Genomic DNA, 21,766 nt, shown 5'->3' with positions numbered 1-21,766 from the left:
TTCTAAATAAAGTGGTCATTCAAATGATATACAAATTTATAAAATGTGAAAAACAGATATTATTAGGGGTGTTTACAATATCTTTTACCACACTAAGGCTGGAATTGAATCAACCTTAAATTTTGTCCTTAACATTAACATTTGTCCTAAAACTAACTCACCAATCTGTTTTTGTGAAGAAAAGGTGTATTCTTGCATTTATCTGTTTGTCCAGTATTGACTGAATGTATGCTTAGCTGTCTGTAGTCTGCTTGTTCAGGTAGATATCTGTGCTGGAGCATTTAAGTACATGACCTCATATGGGGTAACAAATCATATTCCAGGATCCTAACTAGTCCACATACCTTCCCATGCAATTGACAATTCGAATAGTGAAACATGTATTTGAAAAAGGCATTATCGTCTCTTTTTTTTAAATAATAATCTAGATTCAGATTAGGGATTGTGAGATTTGCTTTAAGAAACATTTGGTGAATAATTTTTTTTTTCATTTTACTCTTGATGTCAAACCTTTCTCTGTCAATTTAGATTTTTTGATACATGTAATACATCTTATGGTGTTCTGTCACCCACATGGTAATGAAGTGTCATGATATAGGAAGCAAGTAGTTACATGATTTATTTTATTTATTTTATTTATTTTATTTATTTTATTTATTTTATTTATTTTATTTATTTTATTATTTTTTTTTTTTTTTTTGGTGGGGGCAGGGGTGTTCTTATGACAGCATAGGCTGATTTCTCTGGCCTGTTCATATTAGCTTTAAATCTCAAGATTCAGTCTGGCTTCATCAAGGGCCAAGGCTCCATCATCAAGTGTTAGGTCAATTAAGTTCTCTGGCATCATCAACACAAAATCAGTCACAGATATTCTGCTATGGCTGATATGGCTATTCATAATATAAGCATGTGTTCTCTTAATATGATTTATACTGCAGCACTTTGTTAATCATGAAAGGGATTAACTTTGCTCCCCCATGATTCAGAAACGTACTTCTTTTTACCTAATGGGAGCTTTTACACCTTAATCCCAGTTTCTCCACGAGGAGTCAGCTGCCGTCTTGCAACAGAATATGTCTGTGGTTGGGGGGTTGGGGGCTCTTGCTTGCTTGCATAAGAAACACAGCCATCACAGCATTAATTCAGAAATGTATCTAACTGATAAGATTAGAGTGTGTAGCCTGTGCTGCTAATTACAACCAGAAATAGTCTGCAAAGTCTCCTCAAATGACTAAGCGCTGCTGACATCCTGTGGAAGAATTTGGGTGGGTGGAGCAGAGTTTATCACTGATACATGTGGTTTTTTATTTATTTTTATTTTTTTACATTGGTACATAGTTCTCGAATGAAAGATTCTGTTCCTCTAGTTGAATTGCTGTGCTGTTAGCACCTACAAGAAGTTTTATTAATAATAAATATAATAAACAGAACAACTGCATGATTCAACTGTAACCTTAGAACATTAATGCATTCAATACTAAAAGATAAAAAAATCCAGCACTACTTCAATAATTTAAAAAAATGTTTTGCATATTACTGAAAACACAAATGAAACAATATGTAGCGAAGCTTTGCTGGACACTTAAAGGCTTCTCAGCATTCAAGGAGTTGAGTTACCAAAAAAGTTGACGCTGCTACATTTTCTTGAGGTACTTTTGTCCTAAATGAATTCCCATGTTTTTTTTTTTTCACATTAATCTCTTAAAAGCTTTGTTCACACCAGTGAACAAAATTGCAGACTTCTTGCATGAAGCCATCAGTGAATAGGTGGCTTGTGTGTGTAAAACTCCCAAAGTTAAATGAAATAATTATTGTTTTTTATTCTGCAGAAGGGGAGTCAGTTCACATTACAGGATCTATGTCCAAAGTTCCACAGAGGGGCATTTATACCATTCATGTCACAACATTCATGTTTACCTTGAGCATTAGCGAATCATGCAGAACTCCTTCCCCACTCTCCCATGATCTAAACCACGACAAAAGTTATAATTATGAAAAATATTTATTGGTCAGTTAATATGGTATCAGTTATATTATGCATACATATGCAAAAGCCATAGTGTACCAGTATTATTGTATATAAGAGGACAGGACAGTAGTTTCTTTCATCCTGCGCATAGTCCTGACAGGACTGGATGCCACTCTTATTATCGACTCTCATGTTTGCACCCGACAGCAGCGGGGCAAAAGGTCGCAGACCGCCGGTGGAATCTATTCCGGAAACGACTGATTTGGGATCAGACAGTCGTAGCAGTGGTCAGCTGTGAAAAAGCGGCGGCGTATTAATTTCTCCCTCTTTGTCTCCCTCTGGCCGGGCTGTATTTGCTGACGGCGCTGGGCCGGGCCCGTGAGTAAGCCCTAACGACCGCGCGGCCCGCTGAATGGGCCATCCCAGGCGGAACGGAATCGGCCCGCCAGAGGATGATCCCCTGTGACAGGCCGCCGAGTCACGGGCCAAAAGTAACGGGGGCGAATAAAAGGCTGCCCCGCAGCATTCGCTGAGCCCTGTGGAACGGGCGAGCGCGGCGGGATTACGGCGCGTCCGCTCGCGCGCGGGTCAGAGCGGCCCCGCTTCGCCCTGTCTGGGCCGCCGGGCTGGAGGTCGTGGGGTTCCTGCGCGTGCCCGGGCCAATCGGGCTTCGGCTCTGAAATGCCTGGGCTATCATTCGCTGAAGACGTGGGAGTGCTCCTGCTCTGGGACCGTCTGCGAGGGTCAGGGTGAACGTTACCTCCGCCATTTCAAAATACTGCGAAGCCCTTAAACTATGTGAAAGAATAATACTGTGTGGAGGCTGTATTACTGACCCTATCCACAGGAGCTGGGCTCCTAGCTGCCTGCATGCATATACTGCTGTATGATCAAGGGCATTCTGGGTAGTCCAACTGATGGAATCACAGCAGACACAAAACCCCCTTTCTCTAACAAGGCAAGGCACAACAGACCTTTAATCTCTCATAGAATGAAGTGGGAATAACAGGTCAATCCCCGGATAATTCATTGAATAATTTGATTCTCCGTGTGCACTCGTATAAATAGAAATAAAAATATGTCACTTAATGTATTTTGTTTTTGTGTGTCCTCAGCCATTTTCACACAAGGAAAATGAAAGGGAAAGAGGTTTTTTTTCCTCAACGAGGCACATCAAATTAAACTTATATTAACATTTTTGAAATTATAAGCATTTGAGTTGAAATAATATGTTTTTCTTGGCTGCTTCTGGTAAATTATTATTTTTCTGATCAGATATGTTGCAAATATTGATTTAATCAGATCATTTATATAGGTGTTTGTTTACACATTTCTGAGATACTGGGCTAACCTAAATTATATTATTGCGGTCACTAAATAGAGTATTAATGATAATGATGTCCGTTAACATAAATGTAATAGTGTGACTGTACAGTCATGTAATCATGTGTTTGTTTTTACATATATTGTTTTTACATATATTTTAAAGTTGTGTTTTTAAAACTTTAAAATATAAGTAAAAACTTCTCAATTATTCCAGTGTCTGATATAGGATTTCAGGTCAAGTGACCATAATAAGAAATGCAGTTCCGTGTCTGAGATTGCCAAGAAGTGTTGAAAATCCATATCATGGACCTCCTGATGGGTTTGTGAGTACAAATAGCAATTAATCATTTTGATACATACGGCAAGAAAAGTTTTCATAAGCACAGCAACACATTTTTAACAGTTTTGTCAAATGAATAGTGAGATAGGGTAGGCTTTTTATCATCCAAATTAATGTATATCTAAAAGCTCAGCTCTAGCTTTTAGTTGAGAGTCATTTATTTCACATTGCTGACCTGTTACCCTGTTAGAGTATGCTGCTAAATCCCTTGATGAAGACTGAAGTTCACTGACTGAACCTAATTGGAATTTCTTGAAAGTATTCAGCGCCAAGGAATTTACAATTAATTCTCTAAGGCCACAAAGGAAGGGGGGTTCAAGGGCACTGCAGATATAATGCATCTGCATGACAGAAAAGCGTGTAATGAGGTCATATGAGCTCACAGGGCAAATGAGCCTAAATTTGAGTTTTTAAAACAAGTGTGTTAATGCATTAGAAGGATGTGTCATTGGTTTGCGGTTATATTACATTGTTTGAATGCTTGAATTCTGTTATCGAATACAGCTTAGAGCAGGGGGTGTGTGAGGGTTAGCTTATCTTGCATCTGTCTGCAGAGCTGGCTATTTGCTGGGTAACCGGCTAAGTCATTGAAAACAAATGCAGGACCCCACCTGAGAATCAAACCTCCTGTGTTGTCTTTGCACAAAGACATTTTGAAAGAAAACATATTCAGCTAATCGTGCTGTCTATGGTTCTATCAGATATTACGTTATTTGGGTAAAATAATAAATTGTGATATTAGCTGAATATGTTTTCTTCCACAGTGCCTTTGGCTTTATTTAGAGATTCAATGAAAAAAGGAGCATTTTGTTTGGGGCTATTGAATGTCCTACAAAAGAAATAACAGAAAAGCTAAGGTTTGATGACCTTTGAGTTGTTCACATCCTTACTTGGCTATTCACATCTAGTCTTGAGACATAATGCCTGTGCTGGACACTCTGGGGTGATTCAAAGGCAATGCACTTGCACTTTATCCTTACATTAAAATCACATTTTGAAATGAACATATGGCCCAATTGCTAAATGTGCTGTGGATTTTCTTCCTAGTATTAATCATCAGACCATTATATTGTTATTTTCATATTGTTATACATGCTCAATTACTGGTTTTATTATAATTATTATAATGAATAATTTTGGTAATAATGTTTTTTGGTTATTTAATAACATAAAGAAAAATTATAATATTTATGTCTCATAGGTTTCCCTTTGTTTGGCTCAGTAAAATTTTTGCTTAGTTATTTACAAAACCTACATATTTTATGGTGACTGGTTCATTTTGGGGCTTTTATTTAAAATAAAAGGACTGGTTGTATTTTGGAAGCAACAGTCGTAGCTAGATTTGGCAACTGAAGCATGTGAAATGTTTGGAAACATTTTGCGGCACATATATTTGAAAGAGAGCTCCCATTAATTAAACAAATTGCATATGCTTGCCTGGATCACAGGGGCATTTAGAGACAAAGAGTCTTGTGGCTTCATATGGGATTTGGCCTCAATCCTCCTATCACACATTCCTTTTGTCACACTGGGGATAAAGCTCATTTGGTCCCAGTATACATTTGGGTCTTTTCTTTGGGGGCAAATCACATGATTCTGCTTTTTTTTAAGTAGCCCATGTGAAAGATGGAGTGCCCGAGACATCAGGGTTGACATTCAAAGATCTTCCCTTTTATTACAATGAATAAAGGAAACATTGCATTTATACAGTAGTTTTCCAGATGTTCGAAGTGCTTTACAATGATCAGGGGGAAACTCACATGAATCACTACCAATGTGTAGCACCCACCTGGGTGATGCACGGCAGCCATTTTGCACCAGAACGCTCACCACACATCAACTGAGACAGAGAGGGAGGGAACATTTTTTAGGTGATTAAATCAGGGGGATGATTGAGAGAAGCTTGCAGAGAGCCAGGGTGGAAATTTAGCCAGAATTCCTGGGAACCAGGGAACGCCCTTTTTTTTGGAAGGAGTGTCATGGGGTTTTTCCTGACCACAATGAGTTAGGGCCTTGGTCAAACATCTCATCCGAAACACAGCATCTCCTACAGTACAGTGTTCCCATCACTACACTGGGCCATTAGGAATTATTCTATTGTAGCAACACCACTTCCAGCAGCAACATGGTTTCCCCCTGAGGTCTCCCATCCAAGTACTAACCAAGCCCACACCTGCTTAGCTTCAGCAATTCAGCAGGAGCAGGGCACCTGGAGGTGTGACTGCTGGGAAAACCAAGGGAGCAAAGCAGTCTGCCTGTTTGCTATGAGAATGAGCTGCAGACACAGCAGATTCCCTCTTGAGAAATCTCTGAAGGTTTGTTTTTGCCTGACTTGCTGTATTGTTCATTGCATACTGGACGTGAGTCATTTGCAAACTGGGAAGCAGACCATAGCCAGTTCAAGCCACTCATAACATGACTACAATCCCACATGACCAGCCAACAAGCCCTGTGTCAAACATTTCAATCTGTGCAATGAACAAAACTGACCTGTAAAGTGAAACAAAAAAATGTAATCATTTAAAGTTCATTTCTTTTTGTACTGTGTTTGTTGTGAGTAACTGATAATAATAATAATGCATATAAATAATATATGAACCATAAAATAAGAAAATTGAGAGGGAACTATGCAGACTCTCAGCCCTTAAAAGCATTAACTTCACCTTTTGACCTCATGTAAACAGACAGAATTCACAAGAAACTTCATGCGTCCACACAAGCCCCAAACTTGGGTTATTTTGCATTTTTTCTCTTTTTTTCTTCTTTTTTTAGCCAATACTCCGTGGACAGTTCACCAATCCATCGCAGGGCCAGCTGGTGGAACGTAGAGTGAAAACTTTCACCTTCCGACAGAGGTCATTGCAGTGATGAGATGGTTTCTTAAAAGTAAGTCTGTATAGTATTATGTCACAAGTCAGATAATCTAAAACCAACGTATACTCTCAAAGACTATTTGACAGCTGTCATTCTCCAGTCAGTGTTTGACTTTACTTTGAATTTTACCCAAATGTAGGGAAAGGGTAAAAGTTGGCTTTACGTGCTGCTCAGAGAAATGTCAGCTCAAGACAGATGACTTCCTTTTTCCTCTGGGCTCTCACAAGCAGAGCACGTCGGTTATCTTCCAGAACATTCTGTGGAAGGACACCACACATGCCTGGGTGTGCTTGTGTACCCATTGTTTCTAAGCGCATTCATTTATAAAAGCATAAGTTCCTGAAGGGGAAACTTTTACCATGCCAATGAAAAGTGAGAGAGAACATTGCCTTAAAGATGGAATGTACGACCTTGACTTTGTTCAACACTATGCGGCCAACATGTCATGTTTGAAACATTTTGTGATTCATATTATCCAGGTTTGCTATTTCCTGTTTTGCAATAAACAGGTCTCAAATGGACAATCTAGATCTTCTACAAGTGGAGACATCAGAACAGAGTTATTATGCTCAGGAGATTTGCAGTGGTGTACTAGCTTGTATATCTGGGGTGAGCAGATCTAGGAGCTCAGACAGGGTGGGGGAAAGAACATGCACTCTGAAAGTACATAATATTCCCACCAATACAGCTTGTCACAGATTGTACTCCCTTCCATACATTGTGAGTGAGTGGGTTCATGCTGGAGACAGCTTTACTGCATGAGTGCGTTAGTCTGCCAACAGTGCACTAAGGTCAATAGACATACTAAAGTACTATAATGGATTATGCAGTTGAATATGCTATATATGGTATATTATTATATAATATTGTTCACTGCTATGGATGCTGCTGTCATATTGATGATTACAACGTGCTTCCTTCTGTATTTTTGGATATCTTCTCATTGTTTGTTGGGAGCTTGCAGGAACACTGCACTTGATGAGGACAGAGGACAGGGCCCAGCAGGTGCCCTGGGTGGGTGATGCAGCCAGGGTGTCTGTGAACTCTCCACCTGCTTGTGAAGGCCAGAGCGGCTTGCTGGAAGCCCAAACATAAACATAGAGCTCTTCCCCAAAACTGTCTGCCCCTCCAGTCTACTGACCACCCGGATTCCACAGGTTCTCAGCCTAGCTTTATCTCCGGCATGCCGGAGGCAGACAAAACCCCCACCCCCACAGCAGCACTCTGGGCGGTCAGCACCCAACACTCCCTTTCCAGGCGGCAACAAGATGGAGGCCGGTTCTGTTCTGTTTCAAGGGCTCACCAGGAATGTCCCTCGCAATCTTTAAAACTCCTCAGTCATCTTCATTTTGTAATGCACACCAGAGAATCCTCTGGTCACTAAATGATAACTCATTGCTTTTTAATATCCAGCAAACTGTACAGAATCTGTTCAGAATCAAAAATCAGCTGGAACGGTGGTCCCCACCTTGCTGTCACACACAATCCACTCCAGTGATTTTGCCATTCTTAAGTTGTTGTTTACTAATTGTATTTCCGAGACGCCACACAGAAATCTCACCGAAATTATGCTATCACTTGTGAATCCCTGATTGATTGCTTGATTGGTTGTTGGTCTGATCGACTGATTTAAAAAGACATTTTTACCATAAAATATCTGTCATTTGTTATGACAATCTTATGGTCTCTTTAAAAAGGTATGCATAGGTTGTTATGGAAATGTAGTGGTTAGGTTCAAATCCCAAATAGGGCACTAATGTTGTACCTGTGTGAAAAAACTACCTACACTGACTTCTTCAGTAAAATCCAAGCTGTTTAAATATATGGCTGATGAAAACATATGGTGTGTACATTACTTAGGGACGTGGGGGGAGGAGTGGGGTTGAACAATAAGTAAAGAAATACATAATGAATTAGACAGAAGTCGGAAGTTTCCCTCTTAAAACAGAAACAAAAAAAGCAGTCAACAATTGTTTGGATTGTAATTTTCAGGAAATTACAATCAGGCAACCGAACAAGTACAAACTGACTGTGAATCAAATATACAACCGCCACCAAATTCTGAATTTTAATTGTTGAGTGGGGTTTGCAGTAAAGGCTCATTTTGTTACGTGTAAAGGAAAAAGAAAAATGTCATTGCATGAAAGGCAGACTTCAGAGGAATCAAAATATCGTGCACATGGTTGTAACCCTGACCTTGGACCCTGGATAGACACAACCAGGCAAGGATGTTCCACCGTGCTGTGGAAGAAAACAGGCCGGGGAGGACGGATGGGTGTGAGTGTTACACTGAAGTGGTGATTTCCAGATGTTTCACAGGGGATGTGAGCTCATTCCTCTAAAGTTACATGTCCTGGCAAAACAAAGTCAATAAGATACAACTCTAGTCCACAAGCTGCATATTTCTCTATGTCCCATTGGTGTGAAATTGTATAAAATATGATGTGCGTGCGATGTAATGACATACAGAAAATTCTGGCTATAAGTAGGCCATTAAATTTGTGTGTTTGACTAAATTCTTGAAGGGCTTGGGGAGAACTGTTCAACGAAAAGAATATTAAGTATAATGTGCACATGAGTATACTGTGGCTGGTTCGAGCACAGGACTCAACAGATTAATCAATTTATGTTTCCCATGGAATGTGACTGTGAATAAAAATAAACTGTTATTTGTTTTAATCTTCACATTAACGTGCCTCACGTCTCCTTGACACATTGTCTTCAGGTTCATATAGGAGTAGAAGCAAACTCATTTCCCACCAGAATAATTACTCTTGGCCATTGTACAGTTGCAAAGGATTGTGGGTGTTGAACCCTGTGCTATTTAAGTAAGATCATATCTGCTCCTTGTCAGAACAGGGAAGCTCCTTATTTTCCCCTCTCACACAGATGACAAATCCCTGGCAGGGACACTGGAAATACGGTTCGCATGCATGTTTGAGTGATATCGTGTTACGTGCAGCTTTGAACGGATTCACAAAATAATGGAATCATTTACGATTCTCAAATGATGCTACATACATTCAAAAAATGAAATACTTGTCCGTTCTGCATATGGCCTTGTGTGGTGCATTTAAGTGATGGTCTCGATATGGGGTCTTAACTATAGCTGCTGAAATGTAGGCCACAAATGATGACAGACCATGAAGATTCATAGTGTTTTAATGCCTTCATACTTTGGTTTTCAATAGCTGTGGAGTGAAGACTGAGGACTGACTTCTATTACCACTTGGAATCTTTCCCTTTGTCAACTTTGTACAGCCCAGGCTGTGACCAAATTCATTGTGCTGTGATTGTGGCAAATGGGAAACGTTACCCACAATACTACCTGTTTTAAGCTGCTTATGCCATCAACCATAATCAGTGTCAACCCATAGTTTTCCTTCCTCCCCCCCTCCCTCAGTGCAGTACTGGAATCTTTTCTGCTGGGAGCCAAAGGCGGTAATTCATGATGAAGCCACAAAGCACAAGGGAAATGTTTTACTGTAGAAGGAAGGGAATATATTTCCTTGCTGAACTTTGACATTGTGTCCTTTAAAAAACTATTAAAGCACCGATCCCCTGTATACATAGTGAACTCTTACCTTCCCCCAGCTGTGGTATAGTTTAACGCTCATGCCCCATCTTTAAATGTTGTTGTGTCTGACAACCACATAAGTTATAGTATGTAGAGTAAAGAATCTATAACACAAATGCCTTGCCATTGAAAGTCACTTACTATTGCCAACAGATTTAATCATTCCTATGAGGAATTTTTTAATGGCTGCAAAGAAAGATCTGAGAGTCTGTTTACAATCCTTTACTTTACCTTCCAGGAAAATTATCTATCAAATATCAATATCAATTTTTATCTGAAACTGTTTTTGCTCAATTGATAGTTTCAAGCAAAGGAAGCTATTTCATAATATGCTGTTCAGCTTGTGTTAAGATCACGAAAAATGTCTTAAATTAACATAAAGAAAATGTTATACAATAACCACTTAAAAAAAACTGACAGAGTGATCTCTTCCTGCCCTCTAGAATTTGTGACTAATTTTTCAATGAATTTTGTAACATTTTGATTGACTTACATCAGCTTCTTTCACTTTTCAGTTTTGCAGTAGGAAATAGGTTTGCCATTCTGTGAGGGTAAGCAAGTTCTCAAAGATGCAGATTCCAGAGAATCTAGAGCACTACAAAAGCAAATTGGGTATTTAAGATTTAGAGTCACTGCCTAGCTAATAAAAAAAGTTAAACGCAATATTGAATTGATAACATATTCGTGGCCAAGGAGCTGGATTTGTCTTGAGTTCAAAATAATGATCAAGAGGCTCCAGTGACTCACATGTTCAAGAATGTTTGGCAAAATCATGTGATGCATGAAGGTACTAAGTTTTGCCTTTGTAAAAAGATTTGCCATATTGTATGGGTCAAAAATGCATATGCGACTTTCATACTTTTCATACACATACACAATAGTTTTGGAATATTCAATATTTTCACATTTTCACAATGTTTGGGCATAAAAAATAATAACCATGAACAATGAACAAACACACAACTACATTGTGCAAAAATGCAACAATGGACAAATGGTTTGGTTATTCTTGAACCTCCATATTCAGTTCTGCATTAACCTCAATAACACTTTATGGTCTTTATGGTCCAAATCTATGTTTCAACTTCCACACACTTACTATCCACATACTATCCAGCCTGTTTTCTGTGTTCTAAACACAAACACAAGCACTTAAAAATATCCTAAATTTACTTTTGACCTAGGACAATACCTCCTGTTTAAATATTTTAAAGTTAAGCCCTACAAAGGTTGTGTAACAAAATGTTTTGTAACTTGCATATTACTGTATTATAAATCTTTAACACTATACATTTTGGTAATATTTAATTTCTCAGACATATACAGTATCACTCTTGAATGCACTGTATATGTACCAGAATGTACCTTAATGTTATCTTGTATAAGAACATAAAAACATTTGAGGTTACTCAGTAGGGAGCTTGGCACGTTGCCAGCAGCAACAGCATGCGCTCAAAGACTCCCAACATACGCAGGCAAATGAGAAGGGGTGCACATTTCACTTTGTATCAACAGGCAGCAGCTATGCAAACCTGCATTCAATCTAAGCTCTGGTTGGAACAAGAGATTCAAAGACATATTTGTGTATTTTGCATTAAGGGGTCACTGGGGTGAATGGAAACTATTGCCCAAAAAATCAAAACAGTACTTTGTGAAATTTGTTGCTCTGAAGACTGGCTAACACAGAAAACATGCTACCATTTGGAATAGACAGACCACCATAGAGCTTAGATTGAATCATCCACTTGTGTCCACACTTCACCAGACCGGCTATATCAGTTTAAAGTGTGCCGACCCAAATACACAGTATGAAGAGTTATTATGTGACATTATACTGATGAAGCTAACAGATTGTTTCCAAATGTCTGCCGCCAAAGCAGGAAAAGATACATTCACTCCTGAAATTAGGTTTTCTGCTCTATAACACTTTGTTGGATATGATCAGAGATACATTCATTCATTAATCACTCATAACAAAGACAAAGCAGTTATTCATGTTCTGGCTTTATCCTTCTGCTTTTCAGCCACAAAATGGCTACCAAAGAGTTTTACACATTTTTAAGTGCGATAGGACAGGCTCAATGTGTGCATTTATCCTGTAATTTTGGTTGGAATTAAATACAGCTATTGCTTCTCTTTCAAGAAAGATTTTTTTAGATCACAAAAAAGAATGGTTTTAAATTTTTATTAAAGCACCACAAGATGTTAATACTGAAGGAATCATCTCAAAATACAGGGCACAGGTTTGCTTTGGTGTTACAAAATAAGTGAGACACAAGCAGCCATTTTTTGTCTTTTGCTCATTGAACTGAGCTGGGCGTCTTCAAATCCAGCCGTCACAAGGGTCAAACTGCATCAAGCCTCCTTGACGTACGTTCTCGTCGCCACAACTTTACCCATCGTACATTTCTGTAAGGGAAAGGCATAAGAGGTTAAAAGGCTGCACATGTATCCTACTGTCAAATGCCGAATTTGGCAAGAAAGCTTGAACACTCAAAATATCCACATAAAATAAAATGTTGCGAAAATACAAAACGAAATTCAATCCAGAGCAATGCCACTAAAGCAGCCGAAATGAACATTTCTCACACACAAGCTTATTGAAGACTTTGTAGGCTACTTAAAATTTATTATAAGCATGCCATCTGCCACATAAAAAAAACTGAACAAACCCATGCACACAATGAAACTTTTTCCAGTTTATCCAGTTAATTTTGTTTTCAACTGCTAAAGAATTGTGGAAGTTAGGAACATGCATTTCTGGCAATTTTTTTTACATCAATGTGTCCATGTTTAGGCAAAATGTAGTTTTAAACAGGATAGATGGGCTCAGTCACAATCTCTTGGTGGTCTTCCAAATAAAATGTATTCAGTGGACGCTGCATCGTACAACCTACATTTCATTTCCATATTGCATTTTACATTTCATCTCATTTCTCCCGACCAGACAAAGGGAACATGCTCTTACCGCTATCAATTTTCCATCAACAACTTCTCTCTCTAGCGTCGTTTCTTTTCCATCCCAGGACTGTTTCTGCACAAGTTTGCCGTTTTCAATGGTTACTACGGTCTACGAATAAAAAGAGGAAACAGATCCCGTTATTTCTCGGTGTCAGCGTGCTTGCAGTAGTCTATTCCCTCAAAGCACGAGGACAGCAGACTAGAATAACACCCACCTTGGTTTTTCTGTCGTCAGCGGTAATCTCATCGCATTCTTCATTGAGTTTGAATTTGAACTCAGTGGTTTTGAATGTGCTCTGAGACTTCATACAAATTACTCCTTGATCCTCTACGCTGAACGTCAGGCTTGGTTTGGCCATATTCCCCACCTGACGAGTGGCAAAACCTACACCTGCAAAATGTACAATAAACAGTTAGCGCCCAGCGTAGCTTGGGAAGACTTAAAACGGCCAGTATCTGTACTCCATGAACACAAGGACAAACTGCAATATGCGATAATACAGAAGGGGTGAAGTACAATAACCAGTGCATAAACTACGTTTGAACTGGCTTTCGAAATTCAATTTAAATTATTTTCTTATAATCATTTCATGATTAATAATTTCATAAAATAACTTTTGGATTAAAACTTGCAAACGCATGTATTTTATTGTTTAATGAGGACATTAAATAAAAATCCTAAAACGCATCTTACCCAAAGCCTTCATGTATTCATCGAAGTTCTCGCTGGCCTGCATTCGCCATGTCCCTATGAATTTGTCAACCATTTTTATGCTTTAATTTCACTTCTTAGATAATTCACAGATGCGTAAATTCCACTTCAACTATAAGTGGGTAGATTCATTTGATGGTATTTAAAGGCATTCCCGTACACGTGTTCGTTTCAGCACACCAATGAACGCATTGAACGTCACATCAAGTGATTTCATAGGAGAGCGGTTTAAAGAGAAACTGGGAGAAAGGTTTGATACGCAACCGAACACAAGATGCGCAGAGCATTGCCAAATTACATGTACTAAGTCAGAGGTTAAGCGTTTCAAAATATAGTAGCAGACAAACACGGGAAATGTTTGTCCCCGGGAAATATGTGGGCGTGACAGAACACTTCGGAAACATTAACAATCAAGGAAGAAAGATGCTGTTGCTGGCTGTAAGGGTCGGCTGATTTGTGTGTATTCGGGAATTAACGTTCTTAACGCTAGCCAACATTTAAAGAAATTGCTTCAAAAATTCAGCTTTTGAAACCAGAGCTAGCAACTCCCACAATGCACAGCTCTATACAGTATTTATTAACAAAGACAACAGTTTTAAAGGGTGATAAACAAAAAAGTATGCAAACCTAAACAGGTGAGATATTAATTTCCCACTTTAAGTTTTTCTCCCAGTGGAGGTTTCTTTCGAATTATGTACATTATTTAAAAGTGCAATGCTCAAACAACTGTAAACCAGACGTACTACAGTGACATTTACAACTACAGTGACAGTACTACAACTACAGTGACATTTTATAAGGTTGGTCTTACATAATCAAATTTGATTGCAATCCAATCTTGTTCCATCATTTTGCTTTTCATTTTCTTAAATGACCTCACAGAGGTTTTTTCAATATAATAATGTGTTTAAGGACAGAAAATTCAACCAGGCTCGTCAAAAACAGATTTAAAACAAAAGATGCATGTTAAGAATGCTATGTGCAAAAAAAAAAAAAAACACACTATATTAATTGTATCATTTCACTGAACAAAGAATTCAATAAAAAAGAAACATGCATCCAGTTTACTTCAAATCTCTTTTTTATTTAATCAAAACACAAATTACAGATTTTTACATGTATGTACACACACACACATACACCCATACACACCCACACACACACACTCAGAAATAAAGAACCGAGGGCCAGGCTACTTCTTCGATGTCTCCTTGGCCTGAGGGTCTTTGGCTTGACACCTCGACTGAAGAGCTGACAGCATTTCTGCACAGGTCAGGTGTGCTCCTTTCATTAGCAACTTATCTCCATCTACTGTGGAAAGAACAAGAAAATAACCCTCAAAGTGGACTTAATGCCAAGCACAGCACAGCACAGCACAGCAAAATGTCTTCAAAACAGTTTTCTGCTTCACAACACATAAATATATACAGCGTGTCTTTCACTGTGTCACATTTAGACATTCACATTTAGAGTGAAACATTTATCGACGCATAACCTTTGAAAAAGACTCGATGAAACTTTTTCTCGATTCCTTGGTAACTGAAACTTGATGTCATGATCCTGACACAAGCTGGTTGGTGGGTTTTGGTTGCTTTTGTGAACTGCAAGCCCACAGTCCTTTGCTGTAGTGATATATTCAATTGTGTGGAATGAAATCCTGCCTGAGACAGGGTTTCAGTCAGCAGGACTTTCCCCGCTTCACTGTGTATGAGAGACTTCTCCTCTCCACCAGCTGCACATACAGCACAGCCCTCAAACACAACGACTGCACAGCTCAGCTGGTGGAGTGAGCTGGCAGCAAGGGCCTCAGAGGTCAGCCATGCTAGTCTGCACTCTTCCAAACTGATGGTGGATATTCCAGTGATGGGATGGGCCTACATAGACCACTGGGCATTCCAGTTCGGAAGAAGAGGTATACTAGGGCATACACATTTCAATAAAAAGATTCTATGGACAAAAGCGGCTAGGTGCGTTTTCGCTATAATGAGTGTTCAGGTTCTAAATTGACTTACTGAAAGTGATGTCAATGACGGGCTGAGATCTGTCGTGTTTCACCTGCGCCGTCACCTCACAGTTCATGTTTGAAGACCTGGCTTTCTCTGACCCAACCCTGGTAAGGAACTCCCTGTATGAAAAATAGCAACAGGAATCAATGAGCACCAGTCGTGTCTGCAAGGCCAAAACTCACTGTGATCTCAATGACGTGCAAAACCCCTGACAGGACACTGCTCCATCATAAGATCCATTTTCACATGACACCTGTGTGACGGTGAGTGTCAAAGCACAGAGAACAGACAAATTGCTTAACACTCTTGATCTTGAGTATAACTGTTTGGACTTCAAACCACATTAAGTTCTTGCATATTACTGAACACTAAAACCACTTGACTATTGTGATTCAGGGTCGTGCATGAGAACACAGTCATTGTGATTAAGGAACTTGGCTCATGAAAAGAAAATTATAGATCTGAAAAATTGGATACACCAATGAAATACATTTGAGAAGGGTATTTATCCCAAATTTCTTCAGTAAATGGTAATTCATACTACACACACACACACACAAAGGAAAAAATAATTAGCCCTGGAACATAGCCTAATCATAACCTCAGCAAAATGCACTGTCGGGGATGTTCTGATAGGTTTATCTATGCAGTTTGGTACCGTACCTATTTTAATGAAAATACCTACTTATTTTATTTGAAAGTGAATACTTTAAGACAAAACACATTTGACATTAATTTAGTTTTCCAAAGTGATTTTTGGAAATGATAAAACGGTTAGCTAGCTAGAACAGCAGACTGCTACAAGTTTTTGCCTCTTCATTGATTAGGCTACACATTGCACACTGTCCAAAATAGATCTCAAGTGTTCTGTGGATCCAGATGCACAGACTATTTTCAGTACAATTCATAACTATGTACGCAGAAGCACATCTGTGGAATAGCTGAATCATTAGGCACGACCACCCATAAGAACACAGCAGGTTATAAAAGGAGCTTTGACACAATTGAAGGAAGAGCAATCGAAACAGTGCATTTTAGGAACAATAAGAGTAATGGTTAAATTCATTTTACGCCTATTCCCCCAGTTCTGCTTGTGACGTTTCAGGCACAAGTGCCACATTACAAAATGTAAAGACCTTTCTTTCCAACACGGTTTGCTTATGTGTGCTACAGCATGCAAATTTAAAATATTCTGATTGCCAGTTCCACTGCAGTAATACCCTTACAGTAGAAGAACCACACTGGAAAGTGAGCCAGTGTTGGATATCACAGGGTAATTCTGCACTTCAACAACACAGGCCCACCTTAGCCACTGCTCCATTAACTAGGCATGCTGGACCATTATTTCAGGAAGCAGGAAGTAACAGGAAGTGTAATTTGTGACCAGTGAGGTAAAAGGTAGTTTGGTTGTGGGTGTGCTACCAAAGTGGCATGATGCCCCCAGTGCTTCAGAATTAAGAGCATGAGAAGGACACATCACATGGTAGCACATGTAACCTGAGTGGCTATCAGCTCAGTGGCTATCAGCTCTGTGCAGCTTTAGTTTTATCACAATTTGGAATTGTCAATTCTACTCATCAACCTCCTCATCACTGAAACATGCTCCATCAATTCAGGAGAGTGCAAGAACGGCTGGCCACAGGTGGCATAAGCACAGTTTGCCCGAGAGCAACACAGAGGCAGGAGAGAGTGTAATAAAATCTAGAGAGCTAAGTAAGAGAGCTGAACAGCATGAGGCTATATGGAAAGAAGACTTAGGAGGCAAAAAGTCTTGTTAGTACATTTCCCACTTTTACAAATCAGGATCTTCCCTATTGCTCAGAGTAAGAATACGGAATTAAAACCAACACCGAAGGTTTCAGTCATTTGTAACTGAAAGCGGATTTGGTGTGATGTACTTTCACCTATTTTATTTAAATCGTTCTTGTTACTTTTACACAGGTAGTTGTTTTAGTAGTCTCCATTTCTTTGCACTTTGCCATCGTCAGTTATTCACTCCATCATGTAGAACTGTAGAAGCTGTTGTCTCAGGCCAAATATATATGACCTTTAGTGTTAAATGGAATTACAGAAGCAATACAAGGAAGTTAAATTATGCTCTGACGCGGGCATCTCATTTAACCACTTGTGTAGCGTGGTTGAGTGACGGTCTCGAATGTCATACTAGTTGGGTAGCTAGCAGAGAAACGGCTACAGCTTCCATTTAACCAAGAAGCCAGTCAATGGTTAAGTGACAGTCCAGTTTCTTGCGTGGTATACTTTCACGTTAAATGCCCCACGAAATAATGTTATTCAACACAGTAAACACGTCAAGGCACGAAATATGCTCAAGGTCTGAACGCTGCTAGATATGATACGACCTAGCTAAATTAGCAACTTAACAATATAAATGATTTACTTCGTCGTATATTAAGGAATTAAATGGTTGTTTATAAACGGTTGTTTATAAACTATCTGTTTAACTGATTATTCCTACCTTGTGGAACGAACATTAGATTCGAAAGGACAAAACTGCACTACAATTTTCTTCACAGCCTTCAAAACCACTCCAGCTTTAGGGGCAGCCATTTTTGCTAAAGTGACCTTTCAACTGTGTGCGTAATTTTCAAACTACGACTCCCACAATTCAATTGACGCCTTTTGTCTGCGCTGACGATGCGCAAATAGAGATGTAAATAGGGAGGTGAAGCGGGTGATTGCTATCCCGTCTCTTTCAAGTGTACGTGCTGAAACAGATCACTCACTTTTAGCAGAATGTGTGCATTATCTGCGAAACATGACACCCCGAGTAACAGTTAATTCTACACCGGTTATTTCTTCCAGTCTAGATTTCATCCGTGAAACACTAGTCTAGATGATACAGCCAAGTCAAATACTGTATATGCATTTATTCCTGATACGTAGGTATCAACTGGGAAAAAGAGAACTGAGAGCTAAAGATTTGTCACTTTGTGTTGAATTATAATGTAGCTAATTGACCAGTTTAGGAAATATATGGCATTTATTCAAATCAATTAAGAGCCCCCTGGCAAAGAAAAGAAAAGAAAGAAAGAAAAACCCAAGGGCAACGCTGCTGCAGATAACGGCAAAACAAATGTATTATGATGTATTACTATTGTCTTTCACGGGTAAAAGCATCCGCAGCTGTTGTTTTAAATTCGCAACAGTAGATGGCGCTAGTAGATTATATTTTAACATTCCAAGCTGCAGTGTTGAGGTTCTGTCACTAATTGATAGCTTAATAAAAGCGCTAGACAGCAGATTGTATGGCTTGTTGAAGTGATAGTAGATAGGTGAAACCACCACTAATATATTACATAGTTTAGAAAACTGGAATATTTTTCTGCATTGTATCTTTTCACCCCACAAAAGCCAGACTCTATAATACTCCCCTTTTAGGAGTATGTGCTCCAGAAAATTGATGTGTGCTAACTGGGAAAATTATTTAGGAGCAAATCTACTATTCAGGATGCATTAATGTGCTCCTACATTGTTCAATTGTTCCTTGATAAAAAAACAATGTTAGTGCTGAGCCTTAAAAAATCAGGTAAAAAAAAAACCACAGGCACTTTACTGCACACACAAACAGTGCAGCACTCTTACGAAATAAAGGAAGTAAAAATCAAACGTAAAAAAGCACTGAGAACGGTTTTTAAAAAATCAATTTCATTTTCAAGGTTGTTGCTTTAAATAGAACAAGATAGCACATTGCATAAACAAATTTCAAAAATTAGATTGCTCACATTGCACTTTTTTATTAGGCACGGAATAGTATGAATCACACATCCAGTACTTTCTTACACATCTATTCCGGTGGTCAAGTATTTTTGCTAAGGTTTCCCTAGTTTTTCTTTGGTCTTACTAAAATTGGCTATTGAAGAAAATGAATTAAGTTTTTTTTCTGTGAACATTGCCAAGGCATAAAATACACTTGGGACTACATTGCACAGCAAGGTGATTACTGGGAGAAGTCCACTGAAACCATTGCCAGCTTATATCCTTGTCTTCCAGGCTCAATAGAGAAGACACTGAATACAGTCTGTTTACTGTTTTGAGAATCCAATGACATTACTCTCCTCCGGCACCTCCAGCCAGATCCAGATCAAGGGCTTGATCAGTTGCATTGTGTGCTTGAGGTGGAACACATCAAATATATGGAATCGGCTGGGGGTACCTAAGGAGAGGTTTGGGCACCACTGGCCTAGATATATTGCAAAAAGAGAACCCAATAGGCATATGAGGGAATCTTGTTGACGGGTGGCTTTACATTTTAAAAAGCTGGCCATTGGTTTTGGGTCTAAATAGATGGAGAATTTTAACAGCTCTCCGTTTGTTATTTCCCATTCTACTCGCTTGTCTCTGCGTTGCTAGTTTTGTCAGGTTCAATGTGCCAGCGTGTCACTTAAGCAGCGCTTTACTGTGTGACCGGGACATGATTTAAAAACATTTTAAAACTTCTTTTACAAGAGCCTTCAAACATTTAGTTTACAGCATCACTACAAGGCTGTCACTTACAGGTATGCAGTTTTGATTTGCAAGGATCATAAGGGTTTGGGTCCAAACAGCAATCTAGAGCCATGAGAAAGTATTTGCCCCCTTCGTGATTTCCTCTATTATTGCATATTTGTCACACTGAATGGTTTCCGATCTTTAGAGAAAATGTAATGTTAGACAAAGGGAAACAGACCAAACACAAAAAACATTTTTAAAAAGATTATTTTAATTATTTAATGAAAAACGTCATCAAACACCTCATTTCACTCATGTGGAAAAGTAATTGCCGCCTTAGTTACTCAACCAACCAAATAACCAAATTTAATTTATAATTAGATTCAGCTGATTAAATACAGTTAGGCTTGATTGCAGCCAGTCTTGTTGAATCTAAACCTCACTCATACTGAACATTACTATTAGTGTGAAGTAGTCACCACAAAGATTCTACACACACACTATGCCATGATCAAAGGAAATTCCAGACGAGATGAGGGAAAAAAAGTTGTTGAAATATACAAGTCTGGAAAGCCATTTCTAAGGCTCTGGTACTCCACCGAACCACATTGAAAGCCATTATCTCCAAATGGAGAACACTTGGAACAGCTGTAAATCTTCTCAGGAGTGGCCAACCCGGCAAAATTTCTCCATGGGCACAGCAACAACTCATTCAGGAAGTCACAAAAGGTCCCAGAAGAACATTCAAAGAACTGCAGGCCTCTCTAGCCTCAGCTAAAGTCCGAGTTCATGACTCTACAATAAGTGACTTGGCAAAAATGGGATTCGTAGGAGAGTAGCACAGTGGAAACCACTGTTAACCACGAGAAACATCAATGCTCGTCTCACATTTATTAAAAAAAAAAAGCACCTGGATGATCCCTAAGCCTTTTGCAATAATCTTGGGCAGATAAGTCAAAAGTTGAACTTTTTGGATGACACAAGTCTCATTATGTCTGGTGTAAAGCAAATACAGAATTTCACAGTAAGAACATCATCAAGTACAGTCAAACATGGTGGTGGTAATGTGATGGTGTGGAAATGCTTTGCTGCCTTGGGACCTGGGCGGCTTGCCATTATTGAAGGAACCATGAATTCTGCTCTGTAAAATTCTTAAGGAGAATGTCTAGTCATCAGTCCATGAACTGAAGCTAAAATGTAATTGGGTTATGAAGCCATGATTCTAAATGCAGAAGTAAGACCACATCTGAATGGCTAAAAAGGAACACAATTTAACTTTTGAAGTGGCCTACTCAAAGTCCTGACTTGAACCCAGTAGAGATACTGTTGCAGGATCTGAAACGAGCAATTCATCCCTGAAAACCGACTTGTTTGTCTGAATTACAGCAGTTCTGCAAAGAAGAGTGGGTTAAGAGTCCTCCACAATGATGTGAAAAACAAATCAAATTATAGGAAGTTGTTATTTGTTGCAGTTATTACTGCTAAAGGTAATTACATTTAAGGGGGCAATTACTTTTTCACATGCGTGATACAGGTGTTTGATAACTTTTTT

At 39.0% G+C, this 21,766-nt stretch overlaps 2 protein-coding genes across 2 annotated transcripts; both read right to left on the bottom strand.

Annotated features, from left to right (window-relative positions):
- Nucleotides 1-12,255: 12,255 nt before the first annotated feature.
- On the bottom strand, nt 12,256-14,081 carry fabp4a (fatty acid binding protein 4a). Its single transcript, XM_035428327.1, has 4 exons — nt 13,742-14,081; nt 13,263-13,438; nt 13,055-13,156; nt 12,256-12,495 (listed from the first exon to the last, which is right to left on the bottom strand). The coding sequence occupies exons 1-4, from the start codon at nt 13,812-13,814 to the stop codon at nt 12,442-12,444; spliced, it is 405 nt and encodes a 134-aa protein (XP_035284218.1). The 5' UTR covers nt 13,815-14,081; the 3' UTR covers nt 12,256-12,441.
- A 738-nt stretch (nt 14,082-14,819) lies between these two features.
- Nucleotides 14,820-18,360, bottom strand: mrpl53 (mitochondrial ribosomal protein L53). Its single transcript, XM_035428527.1, has 3 exons — nt 18,242-18,360; nt 15,772-15,884; nt 14,820-15,070 (listed from the first exon to the last, which is right to left on the bottom strand). Exons 1-3 carry the CDS (start codon nt 18,331-18,333, stop codon nt 14,952-14,954), a joined length of 324 nt encoding a protein of 107 aa, XP_035284418.1. The 5' UTR covers nt 18,334-18,360; the 3' UTR covers nt 14,820-14,951.
- Nucleotides 18,361-21,766: the final 3,406 nt, after the last annotated feature.

The sequence above is a fragment of the Anguilla anguilla genome, chromosome 8 (assembly GCF_013347855.1).
Source record: "Anguilla anguilla isolate fAngAng1 chromosome 8, fAngAng1.pri, whole genome shotgun sequence".
In the NCBI taxonomy this organism is placed as follows: domain Eukaryota; kingdom Metazoa; phylum Chordata; class Actinopteri; order Anguilliformes; family Anguillidae; genus Anguilla; species Anguilla anguilla.
This window is presented reverse-complemented; position numbering and strand designations above follow the sequence as displayed.

Coding starts and splice junctions, on each gene's coding strand:
- fabp4a (XM_035428327.1), bottom strand. CDS start 13,814: ATGGTTGACAAATTCATAGGGACATGGCGAATGCAGGCCAGCGAGAAC. Junction 13,439..13,741: donor TGAATACATGAAGGCTTTGG/GTAAGATGCGTT, acceptor TACATTTTGCAG/GTGTAGGTTTTGCCACTCGT. Junction 12,496..13,054: donor TTGATGGAAAATTGATAGCG/GTAAGAGCATGT, acceptor TTTCCCTTACAG/AAATGTACGATGGGTAAAGT.
- mrpl53 (XM_035428527.1), bottom strand. CDS start 18,333: ATGGCTGCCCCTAAAGCTGGAGTGGTTTTGAAGGCTGTGAAGAAAATT. Junction 15,885..18,241: donor TCTAATGTTCGTTCCACAAG/GTAGGAATAATC, acceptor TTTTTCATACAG/GGAGTTCCTTACCAGGGTTG. Junction 15,071..15,771: donor CGTCATTGACATCACTTTCA/GTAAGTCAATTT, acceptor TTCTTTCCACAG/TAGATGGAGATAAGTTGCTA.